The sequence below is a fragment of the Musa acuminata genome, chromosome BXJ2-6 (assembly GCF_036884655.1).
Source record: "Musa acuminata AAA Group cultivar baxijiao chromosome BXJ2-6, Cavendish_Baxijiao_AAA, whole genome shotgun sequence".
NCBI classification, from domain to species: Eukaryota; Viridiplantae; Streptophyta; class Magnoliopsida; order Zingiberales; family Musaceae; genus Musa; species Musa acuminata.
Window position 1 is genome coordinate 16,961,150 of NC_088343.1, and position 18,449 is coordinate 16,979,598.

At 34.6% G+C, this 18,449-nt stretch overlaps 2 protein-coding genes across 3 annotated transcripts; both read right to left on the bottom strand.

Annotated features, from left to right (window-relative positions):
• Positions 1–4: 4 nt before the first annotated feature.
• LOC135615130 (acyl carrier protein 1, chloroplastic-like) lies at positions 5–3,134 on the bottom strand. Its single transcript, XM_065113244.1, has 4 exons — positions 2,973–3,134; positions 1,575–1,679; positions 550–672; positions 5–337 (listed from the first exon to the last, which is right to left on the bottom strand). Exons 1-4 carry the CDS (start codon positions 3,033–3,035, stop codon positions 209–211), a joined length of 420 nt encoding a protein of 139 aa, XP_064969316.1. The 5' UTR covers positions 3,036–3,134; the 3' UTR covers positions 5–208.
• A 1,126-nt stretch (positions 3,135–4,260) lies between these two features.
• Positions 4,261–10,913, bottom strand: LOC135584610 (sodium/hydrogen exchanger 1-like). Of its 2 annotated transcripts, XM_065113243.1 has the most exons (15): positions 10,763–10,913; positions 10,495–10,678; positions 10,309–10,427; positions 9,430–9,527; positions 7,276–7,335; positions 7,115–7,161; positions 6,837–7,031; positions 6,672–6,718; positions 6,355–6,421; positions 6,142–6,242; positions 5,911–6,012; positions 5,463–5,601; positions 5,312–5,374; positions 4,974–5,057; positions 4,261–4,807 (listed from the first exon to the last, which is right to left on the bottom strand). In XM_065113243.1, exons 2-15 carry the CDS (start codon positions 10,666–10,668, stop codon positions 4,388–4,390), a joined length of 1,716 nt encoding a protein of 571 aa, XP_064969315.1. In that variant the 5' UTR covers positions 10,669–10,678; positions 10,763–10,913; the 3' UTR covers positions 4,261–4,387. The 2 variants fall into 2 exon arrangements, with proteins under 2 accessions (XP_064969315.1, XP_064969314.1); XM_065113242.1 differs by having other exon boundaries at positions 10,495–10,903.
• Between the last annotated feature and the right edge of the window lie 7,536 nt (positions 10,914–18,449).

The window sequence follows — 18,449 nt, forward strand, 5'->3', positions numbered from 1 at the left end:
AAGAGATAGTAATTAAATATTTCTGATGATGTCGAGGAAGTTCTAATTCATAGTAATTCCAATCACAAACCAACAAGGAAATAACATAGCATCTCAGGTCTACCAGCAGTGATGTGACACGTAATTCTAATGTGACTCGGTGGAAAACTATAATGACTCGATAGCCCAAAGGATAAAGCTAGCGATGTGACGAAGCATTCGGGTTTGATCAAGCAGTCTTGGCCTCCACGAGTTCCTCGATCATATTGGCGGCGTCCCGCACGGTCACGATGCTCTGAGCACTCTCTTCTTCCACGGTGATTCCAAATGCCTCCTCGAGACCCATCACAATCTCAACCTGCACAAGAAGTTTGATTAACTTGCAGCGTGCATCAAAATGTTATATGCCTTCGGGATTCATTACGCCATTACTCTTAGATTAGACACTAAAGTACCATACTAAACCATAAAATTATGCTCATTTTTGAAGTACTCAGGGAAGAAACTGAATTGGCTTCTTTTTTTTTATTCTTTTAGAACATCAAAGTGGATTATAGATATGGATGGTACCGTGTCAAGAGAATCAGCTCCAAGCTCCGCAAACTTTGAATCTCCGGTAATAGAAACGTCATCAGCAAGTGCCAACTGCTTCTTCACTATTCCACAAACCTTGTCGAGTGTCTCTGGTTTAGCCTGCATACGAATTAGCTCAATTTTTAATCTACTTTGTGAAAAGCCAGTAGTATAAATATAATGGCTTATAGTTATGTAGTACAAAGATTAACATTTACACAGTGCACATGATTGTCACAGTGAGAATTAGTGAGAGAACCGTATTCTTGGATTATGAAGCGCTGAGCAATTGATGAAGTGTCACAGATAAAACACACTACAACTGAAACTATTTGGATGGCATAGAGCATTAACAAGCTTATTATATCAGACAAACAACAATCTTGTTAAGCTTCATAGAAAATTTACCAAAAATATGACAATTCACAATAACTATTAATAAATAAACAAAACTAACATCAAAATAAAGAGTTCTAAAAACATGAAAGAATTATGATTAGACATCTAACAATCAGCAGTAAACCTATTCCCCAACCAATCATGCAAAACGCAAAGTACTGTCAGTGCCAAGAATATTCTTTTCTGTATAAGTATCAAAGAAGATAATTTCTACATCTGACAATAAATATATTCACGAGATAAGGAGAATGGTAAAAACAATAACAATATATTATAATATCACAAAAAAATTGATGAGCTATATCTTTTATACTCAGAAGCACATCGTATTCATGTATTTGTAAACAAGAGCTGATTGCAATGGAGTCTGTCTGCCTAGTTCATTTGTTGCTATTGCATCAGTGTCTTCAGAAGTGCATGTTTGCATAGCAGCCATAAGTGGAACTCGGAATTTTCAGATCAAATTATGTTCCATAAAGCAAGGAAATATCCAAGCTGGGAACCTAGTGGTTATTGATTGTAGAATAGCCAAACAGCAAACCAGCAATAGTCCTAAAATAAAAGCATGAGAACAAGACTGCACTTATAAAATTTATAGCAGATAAAAAGTGAAAGAAACATACAGCACAAGAAACACGAAACCGTGCTGGGTTCAAACGAATTGACCGGAAGCTCCTCCTTTGGCTTGAAAAGGAAACTGATTTTAGAGCAGATAGACCATTAAATACCTGCAGAACAGCAACAAAATTGCAACATCATGTAGACTAGCATTTTAGTTTGATGAGTTCACTGTACACAAAATTAGTATAGTGATTAGCACACATGAATTTTTTTGCCACAGAACCTTGAACCGAGTTGTTAATTGAAGACCACAAGTTGAAAAAAATTTAAACATAGATCTTGATCAAAAATGCTACTTGGGAGTAGGAATGTATTCTCTCTCTCAAGAGTTAATTCAGTATGCATCATGCACGTTTGAGCCCATTTATCTAAATTAAGATAGATGGAATCTCCAAATCAAACGTTCATGCTATTAATCTTCATGTTAATTTGTTTTCCTTGTTCATAGCTAGCATGATTACATAAAGCTCCAGAGATATTTGCAGAGTTCAGAAGGTCTGCATGTTCTTCAGGTATGACTGTAGTTAATATCAAAGAACAAGCAACCAAGGACGCTCTTAAAGCAACAGACATCCTCATTTGTTGAAAAAACATGTAAATATCTGGTTAAGTTCAGCGATTCTACCGTGGTGCGAACATGTGGGTCATGCTATAATGCCCGGAAGAGTTAGAAATGCATCAACACCGTTCTTTGCCAAGGCAAATGGAACAACAGTTCAAAATGTGGGTTGGGATGGTGGCTGGACATGGTAAGGAGATCGTGTTATCAGCAAGAGACGGTGACAATAATTTTGTCAAAGGGGAGGCTTGCAACTAAGTTGTGACGGTGATCAACGAGAAACACGTCGAGTAAGGGTGACGGTAGTTGCTTGGTCGTGAAATAGACAAACCTGATGAGCAGAGACGCTAAATCACTTTAAATGGAAGGTTCAGAAAGGGGCTCAGAATGTGATCCGCTCTTCACACTTCTTGAAGAACCATCGGATGTTCGAGATATTGACATCAACATTCAAATAGGATGAGTAGAAGCTACATGCAGATGCAAAAGGCCAGCGATTAAAGTAGAGATAGAAGCAGAGAAGGTTGCATAGGCATAGGAGGCTCAGTAAGATGTAGGGGCGGAGAAAGATGTAAGGACTGAAATTAAAGCTATCAAATAGCAAACGATATCAATCAAGGTGTTTTTCGCTTGATCCATTCAGATCTCGTAAAGACAAAAAAAAGGAAAGATTTTTCGAAAGCATTATCGGGTCCACAGAATCAAAGCAAAAGCACATATAAAGCTGAACAAAAAGTAATGAACCACACGGTTCTATGATTACGCAAGGCAGAAACAAAGATCCAATGAAAAACCCTCAGGCAAGGCAGTAGGCAAAGACGAGACCAAAAGCGATCGATACCTGCAGAGATTGCCGCGGCGGCCGAGCCGAAACCGGGATCGCGATTCCGGCGATGGAGGCCATAGAACGATCTGAGAGAGAGAAAGAGACAGAGAGAGAGAGAGAGAGAGAGAGAGGTATGGAGGAAGATCACGGCGACGAACACGAGGAGCTTGAGAGAGGAAAGGTGAGATCCGAATATAAAGAGAACGAGGTAACCTTGGTAGTATCGAAAGGTGCCAAAATGACCATAATACCCCGAAGCAAACAGTTATGGGCTTTCTGGTCGTTTTAACAATGCCGACTTGGACTTGCTTTGCTGTCGCTGAGGTCGGAAAGTATGCTCAATACATCTCAACCGTCTAACTCACAAAATCATGAAGATCAACGGTTGATTGATCATCGTTTTACATGAGGTGCGATTGCTACGTGCTGTAGCGAGCTGCCAGCAGCATCATTTATATCGGACTCCAAAATTTTCATTAATGTATCAAATAAACGAATGCAATGAACCCAATAAAGAACTCTTCATTTGCAATATAAAGAAGTTTTCTTTTTCAATTTTTCCCCAAAAAATCTTTTTTTTTTTTCAACTGATACTCCCTCCTGATTATATCTCTCATCAATCCTAATGATATTTTTATTTGATTTTAAATTATTAAATATTTTATTTAGTTCATTAATAGTATTTTTTATTGAGATATCGAAAATATTATAAAGTTATTAAAAAATATTATAAGTGATATTATATTATATCTATTTAATTTATCACTGTTCATAAATCATTATAGTATCATAGTTTTAGTTTTCTAGTTGGTTTAATTACGGTTACAAATTAATTTAGATTATTTATAATATTTTTAAAGAAATTTTAAATATCTTGATTATAATGGTTAAAATACTATAATATATTATTTTTTATCTTTATTTGGCTGATGTTATTTTTAAACAATCATAACTATCTATTTAAATCGTAATATAATATATCAAATGGTCTATAGTATATTTTGATTTCATTTTAAACACTTTGGCGTTTTTCAATAATGTTACAATATATTATGTTTTTTTTGTATTATCATTATTTATTATGATATCAAATTTTTATATTGTAGTTCGTTTGATAAAGATTATAAATCTATTTATATTATTTATAATATTTTTAAGTAAATTTTATAATATTTTTATTATAGTGACTAAATTATTAACGAAAAAAATACTATTAAAATTAGTGAAATTTTTTTGAAAATTATTCGAAACTGAGGACATTTGAATTAAAAACAAAAAAATCCAGAAAAATCACTCAAGAACGCACCAAAATCACATGCAGGTTTCATTTCTCTCAGTGTGACATCAACAATCCCCACAGTTACGGACCGAACACAAACGTACATGTGGCAGGAAAAGAGGAAAGAGGAGGTGGGTACTCCCCCTTCCGGTTAAGAGGTGGCAGGAACAGGGGAAAGTGGAGGTGGGTTGTCTCCTTCCGGCTCGCTCTTAGATGGTTGACATGGATGGAGACTGCGTTCGGTGGGTGAACCAGGCACGAAAGGAACGAAACCCCTTCCACCGAACACTGGACGCATGAACTTATCGTCGAACTTGCGCCAGTAATGGTGAACCGAGCGACTCGGAGCTGTGAGAAGCATACGGAGGTCCGGAGGAGGCGGAGGCGGAGGCGGAAAAGTCTGTTCTTCTTCGACCTGAGACTCCTGTCCGAACCCAAGCAGCATGGAGAGGTAAGATCTGGGCGGGCTCGAGGGCTCAGATGTGAAGCTGAGAGTTAGACTGCTCAAATGGCCAGTAGTGCTCGGAGGCAGCAAGTATCCCACTAGAGGCTTGGTGATCAACCCAAACACCTAAAGCAAATGAGAAAATGTCAATCAAAATTTGCACGATCATATTAAAACAATCTATCACCACTGTATCATAATTATTTTTCCTGATTTCAGGAACAGTTTCTGGCATTCTCTCAAACATCTGAGCCAAGAACAGTCACAAAGTGTGAAGGATGAGAGTCCTTACTATTGTGCTGAAAAGAACGACGGTGATGGTACTAGTGATGAAAATTGCATTTCCACGCTCTTCGGTGTCTCCAAAGCTAGTAAACTACAGAAGGACAAAAAAGAAAAGAAAAATGCATAGTCCATGATCGACGGGTGGAGCTTCTGATGACATGAGAGTAGTGTATGAATAATCTCATAACAGTCCATTAGTAGTCCAAAGTGGAGCTTGCCACATCAAATGTATATAAAGACATTTTTCATCCAATATAACTATGCTGATACATTGAGAAATATTGCATTTTGCATTGGCAAACCACCAGTTAAATGGATGGGTGAAAGATTAGAAATTGAATTAACCTGATTGTACGCAAGTGCAATTGATACTGCTCCTCTCATGAGACCTGCCCACCAGATCGTCACCTGTTGATCATATGCTGGAGCTTAATACAGAGAGGAACATGTAAACGAGGTCGTACGGATACAAGTGAAAAAAAGGAAGAACACTTGCTTGTTGCTTAAAGGTGATCCTTTCATCTGGAGATTTTCTTCTCCAGTTGGATAGGGCAGAAAGTGGAAAAACAAAAGCAGCTCTTCCAACAAATACCAGGCCAAGCAGAATTGAGCTTACACTCACAGATTTTCCAGGGCTGTAGATGAAGAGAAATAGTGAGGTAAAACAATGACCAACTTGTAAGATGCCGAAAATGTATCGAAAGTTTACTGTTGCTAAAAATATGAAGAACAATTTTACATTAGGGACTAGTATTTGTTGCTAAAAGTCAGCCACTAGAAACAAAAAAAAAAAAAAAAAGAGTTTTTTTTTTTTTGGATTGAAATGGCCAAATTCAAGAAGAATGATGCCTTTTGACACCTAGATCTGTTATTCAACAAAGAAGAAATTTTGGGTATTTTTTGTGCTGTTCAACGCATATATAGAGGCTTAATAAGTCACAAACCTGTTGCTGACAGATCTCCATTTCTCAATGTCGAGTGCATCCATGCCAACATAAAGGAACAGAAAAACCTCTGCAATAAATGACAGAGTTGCAAATGCATGCCTGCAGCAACAAGCAAGCAAAAGATCATACGGTATATCCTGGCTGTATAGGTGAGCCAAAGAAAATAGGAGAAAACAAAAATGTAGAAGAGCATGTTGTTTGAGGCAATGAGAAAAGGAAATCACATACTTTGTGGTGATTCTAGATTTTTCTGTCACGTTATGCCAGGTATAGTGCGACATTAATATCCCACAGAAAAATACTGTGAGAATACCACTTAAGTCTAACAACTGCAAGGAAAGTTATATTTCCACAATACCAAGAAATCAACCATCATCTAAGCATCCAACACCATGGAGACGGAAGAAAGAGAACACTGAAAATTCAGGAGAAGTAACTCACTTCAGCCACCATGTAAGAAAGATATGCCATGAGTATCATAAGGGCAACTTCTCGATCCGTCGAATGTCTGGATAAAAAAGAACATAAACAAATATATGGATGTTTGCACTAGCAGGAACATTTTTTAAAGATGTTTATTTTTAATGGTGTATATCAACCTTCCCTTTTAACTCAATGGGAGGGAAGACAAAAAGAACAAATAATTCTCAGCTATATGTTTAACTTCAAAAAAATAAGAGAAGAATCAAAATCTTTAGGATGCTGGTCATTAAGAATAGTTCTCTACGGGAAACCACAATCAACATCATTTCACAAACCTGCCAAAGTATAACTTCTTGATAATATAAGCAGTGAGCAATCCAGCCTGCAGTATGAGCAATTATCAGCCAGAAATATAACTACTATGCAAGAGAAAATTATTAAACATGGCTAGGAGTGAGGGAGAGGAAGGAAGAAGGGAGATGGGGAGCTGAGAGACTTACAATTGCTCCAAGCAATGTGCTGGTAAAAAATAGATAAAGGAAGTTGCCGACAAACTTCAAGACAGCAATGGCATCGATATGAATTAGATCAAAGTTCTGGATTGCATGAAAAAGCACCACCGATGTCGCATCATTCACAACACCTTCACCAAAGACCAGGCTATAAAGCAAAGGTGTCTCATCCTGGTTAAGCACCTATTCAGTGAGCAAACTCTCGTAAATTCAGTATTCAGATATATTCATAAGAAATTTGTGAAAGATTTTGTTGGATTCAGAACCTGCAAGGTACAAACAGAATCCGTCGCAGAGAATATTGCTCCAATTGCTGCAAAGAAAAATGTGTAAGTGGAAATAACCCAAAGAAACAGTATTCAGAAAGATCAGAATAACATATCTAGATTTATAAAAAGAATCAAATCATGTTTAACTAGCTGTTTACCAAGATAGTCTCCAATTTCGAGTGCACCGATATCAAGTTTTCGGAATAATCCAATGGCACCTGGATCGATCAATAATGTCAAAGGTGATGAGTTCTCATCATATAGACAAACGCATGCTATTCAAACATAAGAGAGGTTAGCTACAAAGTCAAGGTTTCGGAACATCATGTATTTACAAACAGAGTCAGACAAACATGAGAAGACATGGATACCGTCAGTTTGTGAACATACTCTTTTATCATGTTTGATGCCATGGATGACCTCTAATTCTCTTGAGTTACTACCTTGTGCTTCAAGAGAGACATATTAGTCTGTTTTGATTATGACACACTGCAACTACAAGCTAGAATCATGCCAGCATTCAATGCTCCATATGACCAAACTTCAATTTCACATTCAAACAACTCAACAATTCAGTAACTGAAGATTTTTCCATAACCCTTGCAAAGAATAATTTACAATTTATGTAAGTTCTGAAAACACTGCAAGCAAGAGACCATAAAACACCACAAGTATCAAAGAGTGATCAGTACAGCTGCTTTCAGTGGAAGCTATGCTTATCATTTGACATCTCTCCAAGTGTAACTTTCTCATGTCAACATAACAGAATTTCTGTATTCACAAAAAATGTATCTTAATCCATTAAACTTTGAAGGTTTTGACATCCCAAAGACATCACATTTGCATTCTGTTAAGGTCCTCAAAGCTGATTGCCTATTTTCTTCTGCACCTAATGCTTCTTACATAGATGACACCGGACTATCATACAAGTTGGACAGTGGGAATTCAGTTGGTTTTAATTTGCACATTCTGAATTCCCACTGTCAATGGAAGGTGTTGACAATTCCATAAATATGCACAAGTAAAACCAACTGCCAGTAAGACACTGGCAACACATTTGAGCAAGAGAGACTAATACATATGCTACATCAAGTAATTGACCGACATGCCAGAAGAGATGTCAATTGCAGATCATAACAGTTCATGTAGGGAGAAAGACGAGAAAGAAGCCCTACCCTTAGACTTACAAAGAAAAATTGAAACAGAGGAGTTTAGAACTAGAGAAAATGGTGCTAGATATTCAGAGTTTCAGACATTTAAAATCCAGCATCACTAACACTCAGGATTCAATAGAACTCTAAGGCAACAATTGGAGAACTACAGGACTCCCTAAAATGGCCAAATACATAAAATATTTCACCATTTTCAAATCCTGAAGCCTCTCTCACAGAACTTGATTGGACTGGCAACAAAAGTGTAGGAAGGAATAATTGGAAGGCTTCTGATATTCAAGAAAGAGTGAACCTATCTGTTGTGACTATCATACAAGAATGTGCAAGTTGGACAATATTTCACACATCTCTCTATGTGAGGGATCATTCCTCCAATATTCTTTAAAAGAATGCATTAAAATCAAATTAAAACAGGTAGTTCAACACTCGAAAACAGTTTTTCACGACTAAGTGACAATTATTTGTGATCCTAATGTTGAGCTTTTGTGATCAAGATTTTTTCACCAAATAGCTGCAGCAAACTTTCCGAAAATCAAACTTCCAAGAATTACAGAAGTTTGACTTCCAAGCTTCAGAACTTAAAAACGGATGTCCAGAAGATATGGATAGGCAGTATAAATAAGAGAAAGAAAAATACTAAATTAGGGCTATCCTGAAAGTTCGAAATAGTGGGTGTTCAAGTTCAATGCGGTTGAAAATGTTTCGCGCATATCTGGTTCCACCTAGATCAATGAGTTTTCTGACAACAGTTATAGTCTTCCTCCACTTCAACAAACATTATTTTTTTGTCATCAACTGTAAAGATCTCCATGCCCTAAGGAGCATGAACTAGTATTGAGGCAGAGAGTTGCGAGGAATGGAGAGGACTAGACTACAGCTTGTTGCTTTCATATAACTGAAGAGGCCAATGTATCAGTTCTAGAGAATGCAAACTACTAAAGAAGAATAACAGATTTTTCAAACATGCATAATTTGGCATCTTGTATTGCAGCAAAGAAACAGATGTAAGGAAGGGCCATTAATACGTATGCACTTCAGATGATTGTGTGCATTACATTATCATTGCTTTAACAGCCCGTATGTGTAAAAAACCTACTACATTTTTTTTCCCGAGAGAACACAACAACATTCAGAACTTACCAAGTGAAATGATGATGAATGAGATCAGTGTCCCTACAGCACCAAAAAGCATAATTGTCATGAAGTTCCGAAAGAACTGCTTCTTCTTTACTTGAAACCTGATTAGGAAAAGGACATAGTTTCTTTAGATAAGCATACATTCAAATTCAGACCTTCAGGTGCTCTAGATATACATAGTCACAACAATCAACTAATCAAACAGAAACCTTCAGATGTCTTGAATAAGACTATAACCGAAAGAAGGTTAGTGTTTAACTTTAGTGAATTTACTAATAGTTATATAATATAAACCTTTAAGCATCATGGGATTAAATGGTCTACAAAGTATAGAGACCTAAGAAAGATCAACAAAATTGTAGAAGTTCTTCTGTAAGGAAAAGTCATATAAAAAAACCTTGAAGCAAACTTGCTGACACAGAGGAGAATACCGAATTTGGTTTCCTCAAAATGGGTATCTTGGATTTGCTACATAGTTTACAGTATTGCGGGAAGCCACTCAACACATAGAAAGCAGTTTGATATAATGTGTATCACTTCAAGACAATAATTTTTGCCAAAAATGAAATTGTTGAGTTTCAAAAAATATATATTAAGGATGATGGTTAATAAGAAGCCAATATAAGGAATGAATCTTTAAGTAGCAATGCTCAATCTTCAATGAGTTAGCACAGCATACAAAACCTTTGGGGCAGTGAAAGCAAACTCCAACTAAATTTGACCCCTAAGATTCACAACCACAGAAAAGGTACCTAAATTATCCATAGAACAGTCCAAACAACGAAACTAAAAGAGTTGAAGTCAGATAAACTGTGTTTCAAAGAAACGAGTGAAGTATTAAAGCAAGAATTGAACTTAGAAAAGAGCCGCAAAGGGAAGTACCCTGCATTGAAAATGATTGGTGGAAGCACGTAGATAAAGAAAAGGTCTTCGCTAAAAACCAGAATATGAGAACTCTTCCCTCGAGTGGTAAGAAGAATCACACATCCAGTGCACAGTCCCTGCAATTCGCACAGCCCTAAATTTGACTCATTTCCTAGTCAAAAAGCACTAATTGAGGGAACTCACAATGACCAAGGCAGTGATAGACTCATTGATCCACCGGTGCTCCTCCAGCAGGTGGCCGATCACGATGCAGGCGCAGAGGAGCGCGACGAAGATATTGATCGACGCGACCGAGGTGTAGTCGGTGGCCGAAACCACTCCCGGATTCATCAGCATCCCACCCCAATCCACAGCCATGCCGCTGATTCTGCCAAACAAAGAGCACCACAAATCATCAACAAACGTCAGAGGCGACTCAACATCGACTCGGACGAGGCGATCAACAGCCCACTTTTGGCTCAGAAACTCGAATCTAGGGTGAAAATCTTGTGTGATTTTGCGAGGAAGAAGACCAAGAAGGGATCAGATTCGAGCTTTCCTTCGGTTCGAAGAACAGCTTGAGATGGCGTCGAATTTCTCGGGCTAGTGGCCTCAAAGGTCTTATTCTCCATGTGTGGGGCCGGAGGGAGGGAAGCATTACAAATACGAAGGCGGTGAAACGTGTCACGATCAGATTCGTCCCCTATTTCTAAACGGGATTTCTTCTACTTCATTCATTAATAGTCAAAAGGTTGATCTAATAAACAGCAATAATATTCCGATACTATTTCTTCACTACCCAAATGTTCACCCATCCAGAATCACCGTAGGGCACACGCGACGTCCAGTAAAGAAGAGGGTATATCAGCGACCGGCCCCAAACTTCTTCCATGGTTTAGTACTTCAACGCGTCCAGTAAATATTTGCCTCAAGAGTACGTGCAAGCACGCCATACGAAATGGATATATATATATATATATATATCCTCAATTCATCATGCCAAGAAAGATAATAAACTTTAGAGACACAATTATTAGGGGTGGGCTTGCATCAACATATTTCTCTATTTTTTTTCTCCCTTTTTTGAGTTTTATTCATGGCAATGTTGCTGGTCAAACAACAAGGCATGCATCAAACACTACTTTTTTATTTCTTTCGATTTTTCTTAGTTTCTTCTTTGCCTCTTCTCTTCATTTGATGAATTTATTTCGCTATAAATTAAAAGGTTTTTCTTCAGCGTATGTGATTTTTTTTTTTTTGCCTCAGTTGCTAATGGTTCATGAATTGGAAGATGAATTTAATCTTTTCCATTGTATTCGATTTAATCTCCTCAAGAAAAAATCGTTATAATAGACAATTAAGTGCAGTTAATTTTGTTATATAGCAATAGTGGAGGCAGTCATTAACAAATGTTGTTGTTTGGAGATAATTTCTAAACAACGACAACAATATCTCTCTGTTATTTTACTGTAGTGAAAGTTTCAGGATTGTTTTTACACCCAAAAATCTATCTGATATATTCCTTTTAATCAGACAAGGATCCGTCTCCAATGAGATGGCAAGAATCAAAGAAAAGACGGGTAGAAATGCACCATTGCACAAGCTATATTGCCATGGTAATCTCATACTGCAGATCTAAAGCTTCGGAACATAAAGCTGTCTTCTCCATCAACACACTTACTCCTGGCAGATCTCACGACAACCCAAAGAGGAGTCTTCAGATGCGGATAATCCACGAACAACCTTGGTAAGATTGTCAAATAGGTTGACGAGACCGTAGACAACGAGGAGCATGTAGATCAAGTAAATTGACTAGACTAATGAGGATCACGAGATGCACGTAAATCAAGTAAAAAATATAATTATTATATAAAATTTTAATATTAAAATTAAAATCAAATATTGTAGTTCTAAAATAAAAGATGTTTACCTTTTAAATATGATAATCAATAGGTTATATTAGATGTCGCCGAGGAACGCACTGTTATCACTCTTCTTCTATTCTTCTTTTATTTTCATACTATTATAATTAATGAAATAGGGATATATAATGAGGTGAAAGAAAAGATCTTTATAATCATATCCTTAAAAGGTCTTGTTTGCCAGAGCAAAGCGTCTAGAAAAGATAATTAAGAGAGTTCCTTCTCTTTCATTAAGTTCATCTCCTAAGATATTTTATCATAATTGAAATTCTTTTCTATTGATCGATGATCAATAATCAAAATATAATCATATCTATAATATATCTTATCTAATTAAATAGGATCACATAATTTAATATTCTCCTACTTGATTCATTAATTGATAAGATATAAAAAGATCTAAAATCAAAATAAATAAAAAATATTTAAAAATAATTTTAACTAATTAGATTTTAAAATTTTAAAAATCATTTACATGCGTGTAAATTTAAAAATAAGTCAATAAGTATAATAAATATAATAATATTATATTAAGTCTAATCTGTAATGTAAGTCATAGTAATTGTATATCATCAATATTATATATATTTTATATGTACTATAATATTGTTATTCTTTTCTAATCTAGTATAAAATGATCTTATAATTTATTTTGTTAAGTCAATTTTATTATTCATATTCAACTATAATATATATATATATATATATAATAATAATGAACATGATAGTAGAAATAAATAACTCTATCAATTATAGTATCTAATTAAACTTGAATCACCATATCTTTTATGGTTTACTTACAAACCTAACCACAAAAATATATTTTTTCAAATACTTTAGGGTATAAAGCCTAAATGAATAGATCAGCAATTAATATAGTGAAACTCAAGTTCTTAATTGACACTAATTATATCCTGATTCATTCTCTAACAACTAAATACTTTATATTATATTATTTTTTTTCAAGAAGAAAGTTATGTGTCACAAAATATTTTTAGTGACTTCACAATTAAGTTTGTTCACACTAAATCCTAAAACAAAATTCAACAGTCATAAAGCTTGATTAGTGACTTTAAAACATTTCACAAAATCAGTTACTACTATCGATAATATAATTTATATTATATTATTCTTATAAATTACCCCTCTAACTCATATAGATATAAATCGTAAAGTGGACTTCCTATTATTTGAAAATACTATCACTTCAAGCTAAGCTAAGTTTCTATATATACGAGCATATAATTTTTTGTCATTTGCAGATATCTTGTTATTTTCTTTACAGCTTTCCAATATTTCATTCTTAGATAACTCTAATATATAACTAATATTCTAACTATAAAACTAATATTTGGTTTAGTATAGACTTGTACATATAATATATTTTTAATTACATATATATAAAGAATATTTATTATTTTATTGATTCTTGTCTAAATTAATTTTAAAAAACATGGCTTTAATTGAATCTTACACCTTTGTTATTTATTGAATAAAGGTACATGTAAATCTTTAAGACTCAATTAATAAATTCTATCTAAGACAGCCCTCATAACTCTTAAAATCTATTTCTAAATATCTCAATATCAATAACAAAAATTATTTCATTAATATCAATCATCTTAAAATTTTTTGTAGGAAACATCTTTATTTCATATAGTAAACCAAGATTACTATAGATAAGCAAAATATCATTAATATACAAAACTAATATAATAAACTTACTCCAATCTTTAGATATAAATACTAATCAATAGTATTTTTCTTAAATTTGAAGGAAGTAATTATATTATAAAACTTAATATACCATTATCTCAAATCTTATTTATAATCATAAATATATATATTTTTTAATTTACATGCTAAATTTCACGTTTCTTTCTTTTCTCTACAAATCATTTATATTAATCTATATAATTTCTTTATCTAGATTTTTATTTCAAAAAATTATTTTCACATTCATCTAATGTAACTTAAAATTATAATAAGTCACTAATATTATGATGATTCTTAATAAATCCATTAGGTAAGCTAGAGAAAATATCTCGTATGAATATTGTTTTCCTTATGAGTAAAAATTTTAATCATAAATATAATTTTATATCATTCAATGTTATCCTTTAAGTCATGTTTAGTCTTAAAGACCTATATATAATAGACTTTTATGATTATTAGGTAATTCAACGAGTTCTTAAATATTAATAGGGTCTATTGATTTTAACTTTTCTTTTACTACATCATATCATTTTCAAAATCATTACTTTTCACACTTATGAAAATAATAAGAAATTTGTTTGATATTGTAATTTGATTCTTGTAAATATATCACATAATCATCAAAATAGTATGTCTCCTTTCTTTTTTATTTCAAAAAATTATTTTCACATTCGAAGTAAATTCTCATTTAAGATTATCTAAATCTCCTAATTATGTATGTTTGAATATTATTTTTTTTAATATCATTTAGGACTAATTTCTTAATATAATTTTATAAATTTATAAGTCTACACTACTTTTGGCAACTATAAATTTAAAATATCTTATAAATGATAAAATATTTATTGTAGTATAAGCATATTATCCTAAGCCACTTACCCAACTATTACTAGATAAAACTTAAGGAAATAAGTTACAAATAATATTTATCAATTTTTAATCTAATTTATATATAAATAGTTTAATATTAATTATTAAATATTAATCAATATGAAATAAAATATAAATCATATTTTTATGTAAAAAATAAATATTATTTCGTAATTTCACGTATGAACAATTATATAAATAAACAAAACTAATAATTAGAATTCAATTATCACAAGTAAAAATTTTACCAATCTGTCATATGAAAAAACTATAATAGAAATCCATAATTTTTATTTTTTAATTCAATATAGAATCCTAAATTAGACCAATCAATTTTATTTAGTTAGATAGGCCCAAAATTGAGTTAAACATCAACCCAATTAGATCAGTCAAAATTAAAGTTAATTAAAATAAAAATAATCAAATTTAACTTTTCCTAAATTCGTTCAAAATTGAGGATCAAATCTAAATTTAGTTAATTAGTTAAAATATAGTCAGTGATCAAAATGTTTGATTAAAATTGGTCAAATTGATTAATTTTATAATTGAGGATATGAGACAAAAATATCTTATTTTAAAAGTGCAAATCAGATATTGAAAATATTAAATTTATAAAGGATAAAATTATGAAGGGATATCGATTAGAATGAAAAGAATTAGAAGGGTAAAACAATCTTTTAGTTGATGAATAATCCTATTTTTCCTTTCTTCTTAGTTGTTAGAATGCGCACTATGACCGTCGTCGTGGCATGAGACCATCTGCCACTTGTAACCGTCGTGGCACGTGGTCGACCGCCACCTACATGCTGCTTGTGGCCATCACGATGCGGTGTGAATTATCATTGTGACATCTCTACCACGCACGACCACCTCATCGTGACACACCATCGTCGTCCACTGTTCGTCACAACCCGCACTGCCACTGTTGCCACTTCACCTCCATTGCCATAAACCGACAACCTCAAGCGTCCTATCAACGTCAGCATCCTCTCCGCAACTAGCAACTACCTGCCTTTGCCTCCACTCGAGCAATTACTAGTGACGCTACTAGCGGTGCTGCATTGCGATGTCTGATGTTGTGCTGTCACCTACAGCTCGTAGCTCTTAATGGAGCTATTGTCATGACACCTTCGGTGACCGCTATCAGCTACTAAATCCCTATGTAACTACACACAACTCTACCAGCTACAGCCTACTATAGGGCTCATTTTGTTGCCCTCAATACGATTGTTGCACTTTCAGTTCACTGCCATGAATAGCCACTGCACAGCAGTTGTCCTTGACAAGGTAGATGGCTACAGTAGGCCACCGCCCTACATTGCACCATCACCAATAGTAGACTGTCGATAGTAATCCGTTGACCAGAATGTCAATATCTTTTGTTTATAGTTTCCTTAAGGATCCTTGCAATGCCCGTAAGCAGCAGACTTAGGTGAATCATATGAAAACAAATGGATCGTATGAGGCAAACATCACAAGATCAAAATAGAAACAAATTTCGCAAGTGAAAGGTGATAACAACAACAAATTTCATACAAAATAAATCTAATGTATAAATAGATAAAAAATAGATCTAGTTTCTTTAATTATCTATAATAACTTAGATTTCAATGACATGACTCTAATGCCAATTGTGAGAAATAAAATTATTATATAAAAATTTAATGTCATGATTGAAATCAAGTATTGTTGATCTAAGATAGAAGGTGCATATGAAAGAAGCTAGGTTGTCTTTCTTCTCTTTTCTTACTTTTAGGACCATAATAGAATATAAATTTATTTGGAGGTAAAAGAAGAGATCTCTATGATCATCATATGATCCCTAAAGGTCGTGCCTATATATAGGCGAGAGTAGAAGGTCCAGGAAAGTAACTAAGAGAGTCCCTTGTCATCTCCTAAGATATCATATTATAATTGAACTTTCTTTTTATTGGCTAATAATCGTAATCAAAATCTAATCAGATCTAAAATATATTTTACCTAATTAAATAAGGTCATATAATCTAATAAACCACAAACACAAGAGCAATAGTGGCGTTGACATGGGCGTAGAAGCTACCAAAGACCTAGAAAATCTTTGGCCATGACTAAGTTTTTTTGCCTGTTCCCTAGGATGACGTTGATGGCAGTTGCTATGTCATTGCAGGAGAAGAGGAGAACCACCATGAGTAGGCCACTGACGAAGATGAACAACATGCCACTTTGCCCATGATGGATAGCACAAGTGAGACCATCGAGTAAAAGAACGCGAGCACATTACCCACCATGAAGTATCTACAATGTCAAATGTGAAGAAGAAAAGAACTGGTCTGTAGTGATCATTACATGAAGGCGGTTGAGCAGGTTGACTTGGTCGACTAGGTTGTGGTCTCTCCCATTATAAGGCCTATCTTGGGGTTAGTGTTAGGAAATTTGGGATGACATCACAAGTGCAGTATAAGAACAAAAATAAAAAAACACAGATTTCCCATAGCAAAATGTTTTCTTATCATTGTGCAAAAGTTGGTGTGTAAAAATATACAAAACTGAAAAACTATGCGTAAGAGAATTACCTAGGGAGATTGTATATTCCTGAATTCTTGCAAATCTATGGGATTTGTTGAAAGAGTTCAAATGCCCTCCTCTTTAGTGGTGATCCACATGGTAGGGGCTGTGACTACACTCCTTAAATCGCTGCTCAAATCTCCTTGTTGCATGCATCATGCACTCAAGAAAGGGCTGGCCCTTCTTGCTGTCCACATGCCCCAAACTAGAGCTACTTGCTGAGAAGGAGAGGGGAGAGGAGAACAGGAGGTGGCAACCAAAAACTCGTGGCCTAGAAGTTTTTGGTTCCCTCCTATTTATAGAGGTTCATTGTCAACTTAACCATAATGGATCATGTCCTATTGGGTATTAGATCTCCATCTAATTATCCAAGCCTCTTAGATTAGTGGGTCTCTACCCAATAATCTCATATTAGCACTTATTGGATCTTATCTATATGATCCAATAATTCAGGGGCTTAATGGATATCCATTAAGTTAAGGGCTCTGACGAATATCTTATATTCGAACCTCTACTTGTCATAGTACCTATCATATGTATATGATTCTCTAGGCCCAATATTGAGCAGGCTGTGAGTCATACCTGTTAGAATGTTAGGACTCTAGCTATGAGGGTCATAATAGAGAGGGGCATTCATGTAAAATCTACCTAAGCTGACCCATATTAAAGAGGTAAAGAGGCCGGCTATGGTTAAGAGGTTATTTCTTAGTGAAGAATTAGGAGTTATAAAGGAATATGAGTCTTGAGTATGAGTCCTATAAGGAGTTGTTCTTAGAGAAGCATTAGGAGTTGTAAAGGAATAAGAGTCTTGAGTAAGAGTCCTATTAGGAGTTAGGGTTTAGAAGTCCTATAAATAGCCATGTATTCCTTCTCTTTTCATAAGCAATAGATGAATCTTTTATGCAGCTTTTGAGTAGCAACTTGGAGGGAGGAAATCCTATAGAGTTCCAAGAAGACCGATCCCCTAAAGAGATCAACCCTAAGTTTAGAATCTGCAAGGGTTCTAACACCTGGTATCAGAGCAGCATTCTTGGCATCTCGCTGCCCTTCCACAGCCATCCATCAGCCCTTTGCAGCATTCTAAAGTAATTCCCACAATTGCTTAAA

What these genes read in the sequence shown, in the direction of transcription:
- LOC135584610 (XM_065113243.1), bottom strand. Translation starts at nt 10,668, where the DNA reads ATGGCTGTGGATTGGGGTGGGATGCTGATGAATCCGGGAGTGGTTTCG. An exon ending in AAATCTAGAATCACCACAAA is followed by an intron (nt 6,013 to 6,141) that starts GTATGTGATTTC and finishes TTGTTGCTGCAG; the next exon opens with GCATGCATTTGCAACTCTGT. An exon ending in GGATCACCTTTAAGCAACAA is followed by an intron (nt 5,375 to 5,462) that starts GCAAGTGTTCTT and finishes TATGATCAACAG; the next exon opens with GTGACGATCTGGTGGGCAGG.
- LOC135615130 (XM_065113244.1), bottom strand. Translation starts at nt 3,035, where the DNA reads ATGGCCTCCATCGCCGGAATCGCGATCCCGGTTTCGGCTCGGCCGCCG. An exon ending in CGCCGCGGCAATCTCTGCAG is followed by an intron (nt 1,680 to 2,972) that starts GTATCGATCGCT and finishes GCTGTTCTGCAG; the next exon opens with GTATTTAATGGTCTATCTGC. An exon ending in GGTTTCGTGTTTCTTGTGCT is followed by an intron (nt 673 to 1,574) that starts GTATGTTTCTTT and finishes ATTCGTATGCAG; the next exon opens with GCTAAACCAGAGACACTCGA.